This window comes from Mycteria americana, chromosome 3 (assembly GCF_035582795.1).
Source record: "Mycteria americana isolate JAX WOST 10 ecotype Jacksonville Zoo and Gardens chromosome 3, USCA_MyAme_1.0, whole genome shotgun sequence".
In the NCBI taxonomy this organism is placed as follows: domain Eukaryota; kingdom Metazoa; phylum Chordata; class Aves; order Ciconiiformes; family Ciconiidae; genus Mycteria; species Mycteria americana.
Window position 1 is genome coordinate 122,661,050 of NC_134367.1, and position 18,118 is coordinate 122,679,167.

The 18,118-nt window shown below is 45.8% G+C and overlaps 1 protein-coding gene across 5 annotated transcripts in view; it reads left to right on the top strand.

Annotated features, from left to right (window-relative positions):
* MEIS1 (Meis homeobox 1) overlaps nt 1–17,682 on the top strand; it is a 110,377-nt gene extending 92,695 nt beyond the window's left edge. For 2 of the 5 annotated variants that reach the window (XM_075496858.1, XM_075496855.1), the window contains 3 exons: nt 11,812–11,951; nt 13,133–13,222; nt 16,108–17,682. In XM_075496858.1, the coding sequence (XP_075352973.1) occupies nt 11,812–11,951; nt 13,133–13,222; nt 16,108–16,391 (514 nt within the window). In that variant the 3' untranslated portion in view covers nt 16,392–17,682. Of the gene's footprint in view, nt 1–11,811; nt 11,952–13,132; nt 13,223–13,494; nt 13,591–16,107 lie in introns of all 5 variants that reach the window. The other 3 variants (XM_075496859.1, XM_075496860.1, XM_075496856.1) reach the window with 3 other exon arrangements.
* The last annotated feature ends 436 nt before the right edge of the window (nt 17,683–18,118 follow it).

The window sequence follows — 18,118 nt, forward strand, 5'->3', positions numbered from 1 at the left end:
GGGCATTGAGCGTAGACATCAGCTTCGCTCAGTTCCTTCGCTGAGGGTGATACCCTGAGCAAAAGGCCAGCACATGACCAGCGCACCACTTCAGTCCCACTTCAGCACTATTTTTAGGGTGTAAGTGGGGGAGGAGGAGGCCGGCAGGGAGGGAGCATAGCAAAAGCAGGTGCTGGTCCTGTACGCAGGGGTGGATTTTCCCCCCCCGCTGCCTACCAAATCGCAGGCTACAATAAATAGGCAAGCTATTCGGTTTGCCACTTTGCAGAGCACGTCGCATGCGTGGATTTTTAGTCCTAGGCGAGTAAAATATCGGCTTGTTTTCAGATGTATCTATTACTGCTTTTGTTGCAGTAAACAGATTAAACGAGAAAAGGTCAAGATGCAATTTGAATCTGTGTAAGAACATAACAAATACTTTTCTCAGTAATCAGATACAGTAAATACAAGTACTTATTTACTTGTAAATGTTAAAACATTCACAAATTATCCTCTCAACTTCAGCAATACAAGCTTAACCGTCAGATTTTGGAAACTATTTACTTTTCTTCTTTATGTGATTCAAGAATGCGTATACAGATGTTATTTAAACACTGTTTTGTTAATGGGAATACATGTGAAAGCAGGAAAAGCACAAGTAAGAAAGAATATATGTTGCAGGTTTAATGAATACATACTGTTTGTTATTCCAGAATAAAATAAGACAGTAGGTGTTTGTGACGTGAAAATCATGCCCCCCCCCCCCCCCCCCCCCCAATAAACACAGCCCCCCAAGAAAACCATTAAAAAAAGGATCTTGCTGGGTGAATTGTTATACCGTTTGAGCAATTCGGAATATGTGCAGTAAATTAGCTGTTCTAAACGTACCATGTGCCGGGCTTTTCAAGCAGATTTTTACATTTATGTTTTCACTAAGTCTTAGCTAATTGTTATGCCTTTCACCTTGAATGCCAATTGTAATAATAATATTACATCTGTAGTCTATTTCTCTGTTCTTAAATTACAGCAATCAGGAATACTCACTAGGTAAAATCCTGTATAGTTACTCATAAGAAAATATTGAAATCAGACGAAAAAATGTTTAGCTTGCATATTGCCTTAGACAGCCCTGGAGAGCTGCCAGGCAGCCAAGGTATTATTAGAAAAGCTGAGCAAATAGCTTGCAGGGGGAAGAGTTGTGAATTTAGAGCCATCAGGTACCGTCATATCACCGGATTTTAGGCTGGGTTTTTTTTTAGTGCAGTAAAGCCATTTAAAAATACAGCGTGGTGGTTTAAACGTGTGGGGTTTGGTTTCAGCGCGCGGGTTTAAGGAGCGGTTCTGGCATGAAACACGAGTGTTTTTCCAAAGGGGGCAGATGCTCGGAGGAGGTGGATAAAGAGGTTTTTGGGGAAGATGCTCCCCTTGGGCTCCGGGATTTCAGGTGGAGCAGAGGAAGGGTGTTAACCCTGGAGAGCTGATAGACCCTGGCAGTCTCCGCATGCCCCAAAATGCCCCAAAACAGGGGTCACAACATCCAGGAGCGCCAGGGGAGGATGTTTCCCCTAACCGTTGCTCTGACATCCCCTGGATTCAGGTTGGGCAAACCCAGCAGAAGAAACACCATTTATTTCAAGAGCAAATGTAGAATCATTTTGCACGAACTAACAGACTAATTAGTGGTGTGCTGAGCATTGAGCAATTAAAAAAACTGGTGTTATTTTGTTCACACAGATGCTTTTTTGAGAGGGAGAAAGGTCGGTTCCCACCGCAGAGCATCGTATGGTGCAAATGGGGTTTACCTGCCAATAGCCTGACTAACGAAAGGCACTCGGCACTTGAGAAGTTAATATGCAGCCAGATAAAATCCTGTTTTCCCTTGGGCCTTCCATCCTCTTCTGGGGTGGTTTTGTAGCTGACAAACTTTTTTTTTAGTTGGTGCATTAATATTCTGTAACGAATGCTCTGTCAGGTGTCAGGGAAATAAGATGGAAACGGCACCGTGCAAACAGTCGCCGCTCGCTCTTTTCTCCGCTCCTGCCCTAGGTTTGCTCTGCAGGATGAGGGTAGGGGTCAGAAGGCTTTGTTTGCTACTTTTTATTTAAAAAGGCTGAGGTTCAGGTGTGCATTGTCTCAAAACAAGAGTTTGGCTTTAGAAAACCCCATCCAGGACAGTATTGTATTGTGGAAATGCTGCGTTGCAAGCAAGGGGAGGGCTCTGCGGCATCTTCTGTAAATACAGTCCTCAGGGCTTGGTTTCTCTTTAGTGCGAGAGATGCCTCTGTCAGAAAAAATACCCTCAATATATTTAAAAAAAAAATATATATATATACCCTCCATATATTAAAAAAGAGAGAGAAGGGGAGAGTAATGGTTTGTCACTGCTTTGCAAGTCCGGTTTTGGTCTATTCTTGTCATAGCTATCTGAAGCGTGTTTACATATAGTTTGACTTTCTGGTATTTTGTGCTTGCACAGACCTGATCTCCACCTATTTTGTGTCAACAGTTGCTGAGATTGGTGTCGAGCGATTAACCGCTGCGAACTGAAACACCAACACACGGAGAAAGGTGCCCTCAGAGACCCTCTCTCGCACTTACATCAGGCGCTAGCTCCGGGCTGCACCTGCATAAAACAAACTGCGTGGTTAAAAAGTCAGCCTGAAATATTAAAAATGGGGCAAATGTTGCCTCCTTCTTGGCTAAACCAATTTTCTCTTCTCAAAAATGAAACACAGCCAGAGGCGCAGGGCGAGGACGTGCTTTCGAGGGCGTGCGTTTTGCCCTGCCTGCCCTGAAATGATTTTGGCGTAAATGATGTATGGCTGGCTATACCAGCGTTAGCGCTAACGAGGCTTCTGCCTTTTATTTTACTTTTAAAAAAGAAAAGAAACGGCAGCAGATGCTGCTGAAAAAATATTACTTCCACGGTTCTTCAACGAAATCTAGGTCATGTAACAGTTTCACGGGTTATTTTTTTTTTCCCCCTGCCCAGGCATTGTAGTCCTTGTGGCTTTTTTGGCTAACGATAAAGCGCAATAGCAATAGGTCTTTGTTAATTCAGATTTATCCCAGAGATGTCCGACTTCTCACCTGGTTTATAAAGGTGCTTTATACCATCTGGGAGCTGATCCCTAAGCTTTCTGTGTCCCATGGTCTCACAAATTCTTTTTATCTTTGACATTCCTCTGACCTCCCCGTGTGTGTTTTGTTTGCGTTGTTTTCTGAGGATGTCTTTTCTCCTGCCCTGAATAAAACGCCGTCAGGAGTAGGATTATAAGCAAAATTAATTACTTCACTTAATGGGAAATTATGTTTAGATAAAGTAGATTACAAAGTAGGTTATTAGTAGTGGTTAGAAAACAATGTTTTGAAGTAGGATGTCTTGGGGGGGAGTTTGTCCAAAAGTGTGGGGTTGTTTTTCAGGTTGGCTGTGACTCAGAATTGTATCTTTTGTGGTTTCGGGGCGGGGGGGGGGGGGGGAGAAAAGGAAGAAAAAAAATTTCAAACCAGTTTTGCAGGTGCCCACATCACATGAAATACACCAACGTGCTCGTGGTTGTTGGCTCGGTAGTGGTGGGGAGGGTGCAACTACAGGAATCCCAGCTTCCCTCCTCTGCTGCAAGCCAGTGTCTCGGGGTATAGACCAGAGCGATGTCAAAGCCTATTTCATGTACAAATCACAGGTCCTATACAGGGGTTCATGATGTTTTCTCTTTGGGGGCTCCTTCGGCGATTTTTTTCCCCCAAAGGCACTTGTCAGGGCTTTTGGTTTGGCCACCCTGGGTTGGCTTCTCCTTGTCCCGCAGGCTGGAGGAGCTGGTGTGGGGTGTCAGGGTACGGAGTTACTCCATACTCCTTTCAGTGGCCTTCTGGAGATGAGGAGGGTAAGGAGATCCGTCCAGGAGTGTGGACAGAGCGTTTCTCGCATCCTTCAGTGAGCAAGAGCACACTTAAACCAGCGCTAGATGTGGGAGTAGCCTCTCCGGTTTCGCTTGAGCTGGAGGACCGGGCACGGCTTCCAGCTCCCATGTTGTATGCGTTATAGGTAGGAGTGAACAGGGAAAAAGCTGGCTGGACAAGGCTCCTAACTTGATGTATGGAAAAAGCCTTGGACCTCAAAGGAGGAACCCTTGTGTTTAGACCACTTGTGTGTCAGGAGAAAGCTCAGAGATCATGCAGGCACCTCTCACAAACTGCATTGCCTTAAATAAGAAGTTCTGCCGAATCAACAGAGGACAAGGAAATTGCTGGAAGAGGGAGGAGTGTTTTCAAAGAAGTAGCGAGTAGTTTGCTATCGGTTCTCACCCATTCCTAGCATAATCCTTGCCATCAAGAGGGACTCGGGTAGCTGGTTTGAAGTGATCTGCTGAAGACAAGCCGCTGGGTTGCACTGGTGGCATGCACCAGGCTAGGACCTGAGTTACAGAGTCCAGACGTGCTCTCCTGAAGGTTCAGATGGAAAGTTGAGGTTCAGACCCCGCTCAGAGCTGGGAGGAAACGCCGAGCTGGGAGATGCGCATCGCGGTCTGGGCTGCTCTCAAAGCTTGCAGGGAGCCTGCGCACCCTCTGCCACGAGCGTTTGGGAGGTCCTGGGGTTTGTAGCATGGTCTGCACGTTGAAGTGCATACATCTCTTATCCCAGCAAAGACACTGCACTGTATGGCGCTGAGATGAATCGCTCTCCGAATCTGCAGTGGAAAAGCAACTACACAGCATCAGTCCTTGGGCAGGGAGAGCATTTTTGTGGGAGGCAAGATTTTGGCTGGTAGTGTGTCGTGTACCCAACTGCAGCGTTGTGTTGGGTCCAGTGCTGTCCCGGGCGTGAGTTAGAGCAGCCTTAGCGCTGCTCTACAAGGTGAATCCTTGCCATATTCCTTAAAGGCTAATTGTGGCACACGGAGATCAGCGGAGTACAGCTGCACTGGGATTTGGGAGCAGGGAAGAGACGGGAGGTCAGCTCCGCTGGCGCTTTGCCATGTAAAGATTTCCCCTTACATCATCTGGCGGCTGAGGGCAAGTTTACATCTGCTTTGCACCCCGAGGGAATTGCGGTGTCAGGGAATGAGGTTGCTGCGAGCCCTCCCCGGCGCAGCCGAGACCTGCAGCACGGCCTCTGCTCCGGCTCCCTGGCATCGGCGGGGAGACACCCAGATGCCAGACCTGGATTTTCACCGGAAACTTTCCATGTCGGCTGAGCTTTTTCGAGGACTGAGTAGGATTTGTGGATGGGAGAGGAGGAGGAGGAGGAGAGCGTACCAGAAAGGCCAACAGCAGCTCACCGGTGATGTGGGAGGGCACTGGAGATGGGCAAAGCAGGGAGGAGCATCTCCAGGGAGCCCTTCCCCGGGCACGCTGGCTCTTCACTCCTCTCCAGCGAGTCCCTCCCTTGTTTTTCATTCAGAACTAGCTAAATAAATACAAGCAGGCTTTAGCTCCATCCTGCTGGGGAACAGGGAAAATTTTGCAAGACGGGAGAAGTGTTTCCTGCCTAGCTTTCTTCTAGAAAGACCCATTGAGCAGCCACCAGCCATGAGCCCTGCGCGGAGATGGGGCTAGGGGAGCGTTGGGGCCAAGGGAGGAGCAGGGCCAGGAGCTTGCGGGTCCTACCTCGATGGAAAGCCGTCAGCCGTCCCTTCTGCGCCACGAGTACGAGCCACCACTGGGCTCGCTGCCACCCCGAGGCAGTCACCGCGGCAGCGTGGTGTCCCATGGGGTTGGTGGCAGGGTGCTCCACCAAATCTGGCCTGTTTATTTGGAGGCAGGATGCGTCCCACGGTGATTTGAGAAGAAAGCATTGTACAGAGCAGGAGGGGAAGCAGGGCTTAAGGGCTTGGGAGATGAGCAAGCGCAGGAGGTGGCCAAAGGTAGAGCTGGTGCATGTTGGGCTGGCCGAAATGTAGGGCATAGCCGGCTCTCTTACAAGGAGTGCATACCTGATCCCGTCTCTCTGCTTTCTATTTTTGCACTCAATATGCTCGCTGCATTAGCAGGGTTGGCTCGCGAGCGGTTGCACAGCACTCTCCTGCTTTAAAGCAACTTTTCTGAATGCACAACATGAATCCATCGGTGGGGTCACATAGTAATGCTTGAAGTCAGAAGCTATTTTTAAAACTAAATTGCAGAACCACACATGGCTTTCATTAGTGCTTTACATCAAATTTGTCAGCTAATTAGTGGTTTTTCATCACTAGTTTTTGCATAGTATTTTATTTGTTCGCTCTTCAATATTGTCTTGTGACACCCCCAGCCCTACGTACGGTCCCTGGCGCTGGTGCTGCCAGCGGAGGAGGGAGGGAGAGGAGAGCTTTCAGGAGACCTTCCCCATCCTCCTGATGGATGGACTCACTGCGTTTGGAGTATATTCCAATATTACGTGTCTGGAGTGGGCGGTTAGCAGCCCGTGTACTCTCTTCCCTCCCTACCTCCATTTAGTGTTGTAAATGATGTATTGCAGTCCTGAACTGTCTTCGGTTCGGAGGAGGAGGAGGAGGAGGAGAAAGCAAGAAAAGTTGCCAAACATGACTTCATAAGGTTTGACTTTAAATTGAACAAAGTTTCTTGAGTGTCTTGGATTTTTTATTTTTTTTTTTTTCTTTACAAATAAAGGGAGTACAGAGAGCATGGATTGCTAATGACTGGTAGTTACGGGTCATTAAGCTCACTAACTGACTTCAGGATCAGAACTTTCTAATAACGGCAGTAAGCACTCTTTTAACATTTATTTCTCATTTTAGGGATGGGGAGATGTGATTACCATTCAAGAGTATGCAGTTATTTTTTCTGTTCATAATTACAGAGGGAGCTTGCTATTTTTAAGGCTGTTTCTAAAACATTTGAAAGTATTTGGTGAAATAATTTCTAGAGTTTTTTTTTTTCTTTTCTAACTGACTCCCTTAAAAAGCTCTGGAAAACAAATACACAGGAAAAAATGAAAATATTTTAAAATAAGGAATAAAGCAGTTACTGAAGTGTAATAATCCTGGTTTATAGCGCACTTTCCATTTAAATTGTTTTTATTAGAGATAAACCTGTTAAGCGTTGAGGAATTAAGTGCTGAATAGAGAAGGTTGTTTCGCTGCTGTATAAATGAAGGATCCCAGTATGCAGAAAAGAATACGGCTGGTTTTACAAGTGAATTATTTGCCAGTTTGAAGGGCTCTGGTTACTTTGGCGTCTGTTATAAAAAAATAATGATTTGTTTGTTGTTGAGAGGGATACTGGTTTTTTCAGAGGGGCGAGAGAGATTTTAGCACTGGGGTTTGTAGGCACTGTGGGCTTTCTCATCATCCTTATGCCTGGTTTGCTAGAAGGGGCTCAAGGAGAAAACGAGGCAGAGGGATTTTCGGGAATTTCTTGGCACTGCTGTTGATGCACAGACTTCTGGCTTGCCGTCACATGCGGCGCTTTGGGACAATATTGAGAGAGAGCAGCCTGCAACTCCAAGTATCAGAAATCAGTAATGGTGTGAAACTCTCCTTGTTTGGGAGGGCTGGGGGGAGAGAAAAATCCCATATATTGCTAAGTCTCAGCATCTCCTTTCAGACAGCTGGTCCTGGAAAATTTCATTCAAAGACTGCAAATTGGAAGTCCCCGCAATCGCTCTGTCGATTCTTGAGCAAAGGTGACTTTGGAAATTCGTGACAGCGGAGGAAGGTCTTGTTTTATTCACTCAACAGAAGTGAAATACAAGGGGAAGGGAGAAAGAACAGATCTGTGCGGAAAATGTCACTCGGGCTGTAACCTGAGCCTTAGCGAACTGTGCCTTTTGGAGGGTTTGGTGACCCTCCGAAAAGCCTTGCTCTCTGGCTGCTATTATTGTAGCCAATTTCCAACTAAAATAAGTCTTTTGTCATCACCAGCCATGCCGCCTCTCGCTGAGAAGAAACAAAACTTGTGCGTGGCAGCGAGGGCGGCCAAGCTGAAGGTCAGAGTGCAGAGGCGGATTGCTGCATCCCCGGGGCCGGGGCTGGATCTCACCCGTGGGACCGGCGATGCACCGACCGGGGAGGCTGCCGGTGACCTCCGGAGACAGACCTGAGCGGGAAGCCTAAGAGAAAACATCCTAGTAAAATGCAAATTGGAGAAAAGAGGGTTTCCTCCTCCTCTTTAGGGTTATGGAGGTGGAATAGCTAGGTTTTTTCTTGCTTTTTGGTACATGGTGAAAAGCGCAATCTCGTGTATCCAAAAGGGCAAGGAAAAGTTAACTTGAAAAAAATAAAAATAATAAATGCTTTAAACTTCTGTGTTTGCCCAACTGTTCAAACGTTTCCTCCGTGCCAGATCCTTCCTCTTGCAAAAAAAAAAAAAGAAAAAAAAGCAAAAAAAGCAACTCAAAGCATTGTTTTGCAGAGTTCTCTGCTCTCCTTGGGCAGGGAGATGTACAACTTGTGCACTAAGGGATCTCATGTTGGTGGTGCCGCTATTGATTCTGCTCTTTGCGGGAAAAAACTCAAACCAAAAACCCCTTCCGCATCGGGGCAAAGGTACTGGTGCGTAGAGCACTGGTATGGGGAAAAATACTTCATGCAAGTCTTTGAGCCTGCACGGGTCTTTACTCACACGAGTAAGGTTATGTGGCTGTCTTAATCATTAACTTCAGCTTTATGCTGAATCGTATTTTGACAATACTCCATTTGAGTAGCACTTAATATGCAAATATCTTTTTTAGGTCCTGATTCCTCTGAACTTTTAAAAATCAGAGTGATTTAGGGTTTCTTTCTCTTAAGATAGGTGAATGTGAACATACGGGAAAAGGAGCAGTGAGATTTTTCCCGTTAGGTTTTCTGTTCCATCATTTTTGCTGGTGTTACATCAGCCTGGTGCTTTGGACATTCAAAGAGTGATCAAGAGATCTTGGCCCTTCTATCAAAGAAAAAACCAGAGAGTATGAAGAAATGATCCCCATGCCTGTATATTTCTGCAGCTACAGCTAATTCACAATTTTGCTTGCAAAGAGTTCTCAAATGTGATTTATAAACATAACAGCGCTGCATTGTGCTCTCTCAAGGCAAGCCACATTAATAGTTTTAATCTGATGGGTTCTTAAGAATTCCAGGTTTGGGATGCAGGAAGAAACTTGAAAGTGAATACTTTCTTCTTTTTTTTTTAACGCATAGCGGTTTGGAGTCTACTATAATGCAAAGTAAAGCGTTCTGTTACAAAGGCAGGGAGGATGGGACAGAAGGTTAAAGGGCATCCTGGAAACAAACAGCTGGACCAGTTTATTTAAACAGATACAAGGATGGGGAGCTGACCTCCGTTTGACTTCGAGTGGGAGGAGCGAGAATGTCATTTTATTACTTTGCCCAGAAGGAAAATGTTCGTGCGTCTGAATTCCCCCCCGAAGACATCCAAACACTGGGCTGTTTGGCAGAATTGCTACTTATAGAAAATACTTCCACGAACGCGTAGGAAGACGATAACTGTTAAGTACCTGTGTGTAAAATGTTCTTAAAGCAGATATGCCGAGCGATAGTGTGGGGCAAGCAGGTGAGAGTATGTTTGACTGTAGGCATGTCTTGAGGATAATTATTGGTGAAGTCTAGTTATGTAGTTTATCATTATAGCTATATAGTTTATTATTACAGCTAGATAGTTTATTATTGAGCCCCCCTTCTTCTTAAAAGCCCTTGTAGTTTGGAGGAGAAGGAAGAGAAGGTTGTGGAGTTGGGGTGTGCGTCCTTAATGTTGCTCAGGGTTTCTTTGGGGTAAAAGCTTTTGGCAAATGGAGGTTTCGGTGACCAGCCAATCTCGTGGCTACCAAAAACCCTCCCCTCCTGCCGCAGTAACGGGTCCTGGCAGTCGGACAGGAGAAGGGTGGAGTAAACACAGCAAGAGCCTGCCAGGCTTGCAGAAAGAAATGGCTGGGGCACTGGGGGTTTATGTTGTTGTTTTACTTAGGAGAGTTACTGTGAAAATTGCTTTCTGCAAATGCAGATTACAGATATTAAACAATTTTCTAATTGGTCATGGAGCTAAGGCAGCTAATGGGGGAAAAAAAGCAGATTTTTTTTAATTGCTTATTTCACATGGTGTTTGTGCTACACCTGTGCTTATAATGAGAAAGGAGAATTAGTCTAACCTTCTGCTCACATGATTCTAATTTTCATGGTTTGTACAAGATAATGATAAACCGATTTGCAACACCGTTTGCTGGAGTTGAAGGGGGTTTTTTATTGGAAATGTGTAGAAAAATTGATCCAATACTGTTGCTGACAAAACATGACCTAGTTCAGGTGTAAGGTTTCCAGATCGGCACCCGGAATGGGTGCCTTTGAGCCCATTTTGTTGAGACAGGTTTGATTAAGACTCAACATCTTGATTAATTTTTGCAGGAGTTTGGGTAATGGGAGTCAGTCGGGAACGGGAGATAGGAGGAGACCGAAATGGCCGTGCCGGTCTTTGATGGGGGCAAAACAAACAGCGCAGGGTGGTGGTTTGCGATGCTTCTCCCCACCGGTGTCGGGGACTGGGTGGGCAGAGCTGATTCCCGCGGGAAGGTCCTGGTGGCTTTATCTCTGTGGTAGGAGAGCTCCTGCTAAGCCACCCCAAGCAAAGGCAACAAAGACAAGCACCAGGGAGCCCTTTGCGGACTTTCACATTGCGTTTTGCAAGTGTAGTGTGGTTTTACCCACGCTCACGCTTCTTCCTTTACTAGGAAATATTGTGGCATACGTGTTTTTATTATTCTTTTACTCTCTGGTAGAGAATGTAAAGTCTGGTTATGGGGCTTTGCCATGATTAAATCTCGATGGAGATGTTCTCCAAATGGTTTTTAACTAAGCTTTCTGATGAGCGAAACGGCAAGAGAAGCTCTTCTAATGCTCTTCAGACAGGTTCCCAGCCATGGTTTCGAGCCTCCTGATTTCAGCGCCACGAGGACTGCCCGCAGAGGAGACTGGGGCACTTGTGATCCCTCTCCTTCTTCTGTTTTGCTCCAAATTATTTCGAATATTCCTTTCCCAAATAAGCCTTGCAAGACCAACTGAGGCGAAGAGCTACAAAACCACAAGGAGTGCGGTTGCAGATGGCTATTTTTAAAAACGACTGTACCTTTTTTTTATTTCCAAAGATCTGCTTTTCATTGTTCAGGGGGAATTTTCAGTAGTCCAGTAATTACAGTTTAACAAGATGTTTGCTGTAAATGGTCAGGCCTAGCTGGAGAAAACAGGATTATAAATTCAATTACTGTAAAGCTATGACCTCGCCTTGACCCCTCAGACTTTGCATAAAGAGAGGAGGGGGGGGGACCCACCAAGAAATGGCTAGGAGGAATGCACGGCTCTGAAGTCCCCAGCAGTGTGACTTAGCGGTGATAAAACTCCAGACGTTCCCTCATTTGATGGGGTTCTGCCATCACAGTTCATTATCTTAATAGTGGGCATTAAAAGGGAATTAGGTTTGCAAGAGGTAGGGGCAGGTTTTGCTAAAAAAATTGGAAAAAAAGAAGTCGGAGGACGTAAGGCAGAAACGGCACTAATGAGGGGGAGGTAGCAGATGCCCTCGCGAGCATCTCGCCGGCTTCGCCCGTTTTTTTTTTTGTGCCCCGTTCTGAATTGAGAAGAGCGTTGCTGGTATTGTTTCCTGAAAACTCGGCTAATTCCCCCATGAAAAGATGAAATGGAAGTGTCCGACTGTGGTAAAAAGCAGGCAAACATAAATCAGCTCGGAAACCCCAAGCTCGTGCTCTCAAAGGTCATCAGGGTTAGAGGTTTTGCAGTATTTGCATCCGCACGCAGCCCGACAGAGAGCACGGCGGCGGGGCGAGAGGGCTTGGGGCTGGGTGGAAGTCGTCCCTTCCCTAACCGTTTGCTTTCCTCTTTTTTGTTGCAGGTTTATTAATGCTAGAAGAAGAATAGTTCAGCCCATGATAGACCAGTCCAATCGAGCAGGCAAGTCCCCAATAGTAACTGTATTCAAGTCACGCAGGCGAAAACCGTCCTCAAGCCATTCACCGGGAGGTCCATTACCTGGTAAATAAATGAGAAATGAATGCTGGGAGTGATTGACAATTAAAATACAACCAGCTTTGTTTCATTACAACGCCCTAATCATTTTAACATGATCAAAATATTTTGGGGAAAAGACGACATTGAAAATTCAAAAAAAGAAACTAAAATGATCCGCTCCGTGACTGGACCTTCCGTACACGTTCGGAATTAAAGTTATTTTTATTTTTTTTAGTAGTTGTTTTGAGTTTCCCTTCCCAGCTCCTTCTGCTCCTGTGACCACTCCCTGGTGCATGGCTTGGTGTGGAATTGCTGTAAACTTTATTACCTGTCAAAAGGGCAAGGGGGTCAGAATCGCTTGTGGGACTCAGTAAAGTTCAAAGACATTCAATGAGGTAGAGCTTTATGTGCTTTAATAACCCAAGGCAGCTTACTTCTGAAGCCAGCTTTTAATGTACAGTTAAAACCTCGAGTTCAGGTAGTGGTACTTGTATAGGGTCCTTTTGTCCCTCGTCTCTTCTTTTTAGTAGCTGTCTTTTGGGATCGCTGCGTGTTTGGGTTTTACTTGGGGGGCATTTATTTTTTTTTATTTTAAAAGCTTAAGTTTTCTCGTGCCGGTTCTGTCTGGGGTCTTGGCTCGCAGCGCTGTGTGGGTATTTACCATCGAGGAATAGCCTGTTACTCCCAGTTGGTTTTGTTTTCCGAGTCTCGCTGCCAAACTATCCAAATCCGTCGTTGTCCAAGATGCCTTTGGGCCATGCTTCCTCTTCGAGTACATTCGATTATTTTGTCATTAGAGGTAAATACGGCACGGACGTGTTCAGGTCCTGCTCTTAGAAAGGCACACGGACGTAATTTAACACACTGCGATTTCAGTGTGACTATTCCAGCCATAAAATCCGGCTCCTACACAGGTCTTTGCATTGACGTCAGCAGCGGCAGCAGCTGGAGCCGGGGCTCCTCGTGTCTCGAGATTTCGGATCGCTAACTTCGTTTCCAAACTCGCAGTAGGAAATTAAGCCAAAACTAAGCAAGCTTGTCAGCCCGGCCACTAAATTTGAACAGTAGATGTTTTTCCCTCTTTTTAGAGCCGGCATCGATAGCCGTCTCGTGCAGTCCGTGGGTCGGGGGGTTGTGTCTTGATGCCGTGCGAAGAGGTGACCCTTTTGGCTGTGGCTAAAGAGCAATGTTCTGCGCTTTTCCAGTAAGTCAAGGAACACCCTATAACCCCGACGGGCAGCCGATGGGAGGCTTCGTGATGGACGGCCAGCAGCACATGGGCATCCGAGCACCAGGTAAGCCCCCGGGGGAGCGTCGCCCACCGGTGGGTGACCTCGGTCGTGCCACCGCAGGTAACCGCCCCTCCGCCCTCGCCGTCGCCTCAGCTGCCTGCCTTTGCCTCGCCTGTCTTCTGCCTGCCTTCAACGCCGCCGAGGGAAACCAGGCATCTTCTCGCTTGCGTGGTCCTGGACCCTCTGCCGTGCTGTGTTTTGGAAAGGGGCTTTTGGCACTATCTGTTGACTTTGCTCATTCTCTGGCATCTTCTTGGATTTTTATCTCCCTCTAGGACCTATGAGTGGAATGGGCATGAATATGGGCATGGAGGGGCAGTGGCACTACATGTAACCTTCACCTAGGTAACCAATGGCAAAGCCAGGGGGAAGTAAGTACCGACGGGGTCTTTGTTCTCACTTTGTCCCAGGGATATTTGTCTCCTTGCATTTCCCTATGTTCTCCCTGCCCATAGCCTCATGCTTGTTCCTTCCTTTCCATCCATCCATCCTATGCCTGGGCTCCTTCGGGTTTCTCTCCCGCCGGTTCAGCTCCAGCTTTCCAAGCTCCCAAACCCCCCGTGCGCGCGCGCGCCGTACGTTGACGCCGCCGTACATCGACGCCGCCATACATTGATGCTATTATCCATCCCCGAGCACATGACAAAACAAGAAGCAGCCGGGGAGGTGGGGGAGCCCGTCGTCTTGGCAACAGACTGATTTGCAAAATGTAAGCGGTCTGCAGCAGCGCAGGGAGAGGAAAGAGCATGTCCCCAAAGTGTCATAAATCTGTCTAACCGCAGTTGATGCATGAGTTACATTTCTCCCGCTAACCTGCAAGACACCAAAAAAGCCAAACAGAGACTTCTCATAGGTAAAAAAAAAAAAATAAAAAAAATAAACGGTGGCTTCACTTAGTTGTGTTTTGGAAGGCGATGGGCGAAACTTTGATTTTTTTTTTTTTTTTAAATTTTTTTTCAAGTTTATTTCTCTTTGTCTGTCCGTCATAATGGGATTACGTGTGGCAAAGGAAAAAGAGAGAATACAAAATAGAGGTGTGCGCAGCAGGCTATGGAGCTTAGCCCAGGCTAATTGACTATATCCAAATTAAGTATGCCATCACTTGCAGTGTGACAAATGGATTTGACTTATTCAGTATACAAAAATAGAGATCATTAATGCAATCTTCAGTGGCAGGCCTCGCAAAGAAAGCCTAGAAAAACTGTCCCAGTTTCCCCCCCCCCCCCTTGTCTTTTTATAGGGGAAAATACGTTATACAAATTTTGTTGGGTTTGTTGTTTTTTGTTTTTTTTTTTAAAGAGTAAAGCGGTTTGAAACACCGAGGCACCGGTTACCATGTTTAAATGGTGCCCGATTCTGTTCCTTTCGCTTCCTTTCTGGAGTTAAAAGCAGTTATTTCGGCATCTTTGTTGTGCCCCCAGCCTATATTAACGTAGGGCTTGAAGTTACCCAGGCCAAGTGTATTTCATAGTGGTCTTCTCTGGGCGCAAGTCAAAACTAAGTTTTAACAATTAGCTGTGAAAACATTCCTCTGAGCTTGGGAATGCAACAGCCTTATTACCTCATCATGGAAATTTCTAGCTTAGTTAATTTAAATATTGTTTCTTAGTTTCTGGGTCAATTAAATTTAAATGATGTATTTTATGCTTCGTGACCAATTAAATTAATAGGTTATTACAAAAAATATTATCATCTTTTTTGATTAAAGAGCTGTGAGTACAGTATATTTTATAAGCAATTTTCATTAGTTCAAAACTGTTCCTTTAGGCTAGATTAAGCAGCTATTCATTGCTAGAGCCTTGAGACCTGATTCCAAGGTGTTCGGCGCATTCACAGCGCGCTCTTACTTAGAACTAAAGCCAATTGAACCTACTTAGCAATAGCGTATGCCTTTCACCCTTGATGATTATGGAGCTTATAGCTCTCCGAAACAATACACCTGTCAGTTCCCATCAGCTACAGCAATCCAAGCAGAAGGCAGAGGCCCACGGAAAGCAGGAGGTTTTATTGTTTTAGGTCCAATTTTTTTCTTATTGTTCTCCCAAACCCACTGAAAGGTTGGCTGAGTTGCGCGTCTGATTTTTTCGGACAGAAGTGAGCAGGGGGAAAAAATTAATTGATAATTGTCATTGATTATATATATATATTTTTAATGTGTTTGAAAATACAGGTTTGATTTAACAATCATCCTTAGTAATCCTATCAATTTCGGCTTCATATGAGGCCTTTGTTCAGCGATGTATGTGCTTGCTGTATAGCGTCTGTTTGAATGGCACAGATACTTGGGACAGATTCCAAGTGACCGGGCTTGAGAGCTAGAAAAATAACTGTTGATAAACCTCAACACCAACTTAACCCATCTCTCCTTCCAAGCCCCTCATTACCTACTACGGATTCCCTGCCTCGTATTCCCAGAACGCTTTTACGAGCAGGGAGACGAAGGCGGGTAGCTGGAGCCAGGCCACGGGGGACGGAGCCCACCCGAGAGCCCTCGCGGGGCTTCCCCGGCTTGGTGCCACCACCCTGTGTGATGTTAGTTGTCATCGGGCTGGCTCTGCCTCCGGCACGCTTCCAGAGCGGAAGCATCTCCATCGCATACGTTCCTAACCGTAAAAGCAGAAAGCGGTTTTATCTCCCCAAACTCTGCATTTGGAGGGGGGAGGCTGTTCTTGGGGGGGAGGGTTTGACCTGGGAATCGTTCCCGTTGCCATCGTTGTGAGTCCATACGTAGGCTTGGACCCCACAAAGGCAACTGCACTCGCGCGCCCGTGACTCCACATCCCACCTTTGGCTCGAGCCCAGCCTTCCCGTGCCCGAGCGGAGGACCTTCACGGCCCGATGTCGGTAGCCGGTCCCCACCGCTCACCGCTGCCTCTTTCTCTCCGCAGGGCTGCAAAGTATGCCAGGGGATTATGTGTCTCGGGGTAGTCCAATGGGTATGAATATGGGACAGCCAAGCTATACCCCACCCCAGATGCCCCCCCATCCCGCTCAGCTGCGTCATGGCCCCCCCATGCATACCTACATTCCTGGACACCCTCACCACCCAGCGATGATGATGCATGGAGGACCACCCCACCCTGGAATGCCCATGTCAGCATCAAGCCCCACAATGCTTCATACCGGCGAGCCGGCAGTGAGCGGACAAGTGATGGACATTCATGCTCAGTAGCTTAAGGGAAATACGCGTTGTCTGCAGCGACGGTAGATTTCAAACATTGTCTTTCTGCAATGACTATGGAGTTCTTGGCGTCAACTTTGGACCAAGGGACGTTCCGATTCTTCACAGGGACCCTGAAAAGCAGGAAAACACCAACCGAAGTCAACTTCTGGGGACATGCTAAATACCTATATAAGACATTAAGAGAACAAAGAGTGAAATATTGTAAAATGCTATTATACTGTTATCCATATTACGTTGTTTCTTATAGATTTTTTAAAAAAAATGTGAAATTTTTCCACACTATGTGTGTTGTTTCCATAGCTCTTCACTTCCTCCAGAAGCCTCCTTACATTAAAAAAAGAAGCCTTACACTTTTCCTGCAAATGACAGAAAGGGCTTATTTGCAGGATTTTTAGAGCATTAAAATAACTATGTCAGGCAGAAGAATCTTTCTTCTATCCTAGGATTTCAGCCATGCACACTCTCTCTCTCCCCCCCTCCTCTCTCCTCCTCTCCCTCTGTCTGTCTTTCTTCCCTTTCTCTCCTTTCTCCCCGTCTCTCTCCCTCTCTCTCTTTCTAGCCTGGGGCGTGAATTTGCATGTCTAATTCATTTACTCACCATATTTGAATTGGCCTGAACAGATGTAAATCGGGAAGGATGGGAAAAACTGCAGTCATCAACAATGATTAATCAGCTGTTGCAGGCAGTGTCTTAAGGAGACTGGTAGGAGGAAGCATGGAAACGGAAAGGCAGTGTATTTGAAGCCTAATTGTCACATCAGAGCATCCTTGTCCCCATGCAGCAACCACCACCTTGTACATCACTTCCTGTTTTATGCAGCTCGAAACGTGGACTGAAGATTTATTTTTAATATGTTGACTTTCTTTCTGGGCAAGACATCGGTCATGTGTGCATTTTTTTTTTTTTCCATAGTCCCATCATGGAGCATTTATGTATACATTGTAAATAAATTTTGTGCAAAAAGGACTGGAAAAATGATCTGTATTATTGCAATTTTTTGTAAAAGTAGCAGTTTGGTATGAGTTGGCATGCATACAGATTTACTAAGTGGGATAAGCTAATTATACTTTTGTTGTGGTTAAACAAATGCTTGTTGATAGCCTTTTTCTATCAAGAAACCAAGGAGCTAATTATTATTAATAATAATCATTGCACACTGAGTCTTAGAGTTTCTGATTGAAACAGTTTGGATTGTATAATAACTCAAAGCCCAGTTGTAGTAGTTTGAGTGCAGTAATGAAATCTGAATCTAAAATAAAAACAAATTATTTTTTGTCATGGTGACTCCACTGCTTGCAAAATTTGTTTCCTGCCCCCCTTCAGTATTTGTAGCCATTCTATCCCAAACTGGGAGCCGAGCAGCTACAAAACTCAGCTCGCTCCAGAGATGCACCCACCGTCTGCTATTTAAATAGCGGCTTCGTATTTGAAGAATGTAAAAGTAATGCTACTACGCTGCGTAAAGAAACTTTCTCAGAACTCGCACTGTAAATTGCCAGGATGGGAACTGTTGCCTGTTAATAAATGTAATATCGTAGGGCATTATCGGACAGAAATTTGTAAATAGTATCCCCCCCCCCCCGCCAAATTACAGCCCTGATACGCAGTTTAAATGATTTGAGCCACTGACGTACTACATTTCTTTCCGGAATTGAACGTACTAAGGAAGGAGGGCAATAAAACTTGGGGAGCATTGCGCGGGCAGTGCATATCT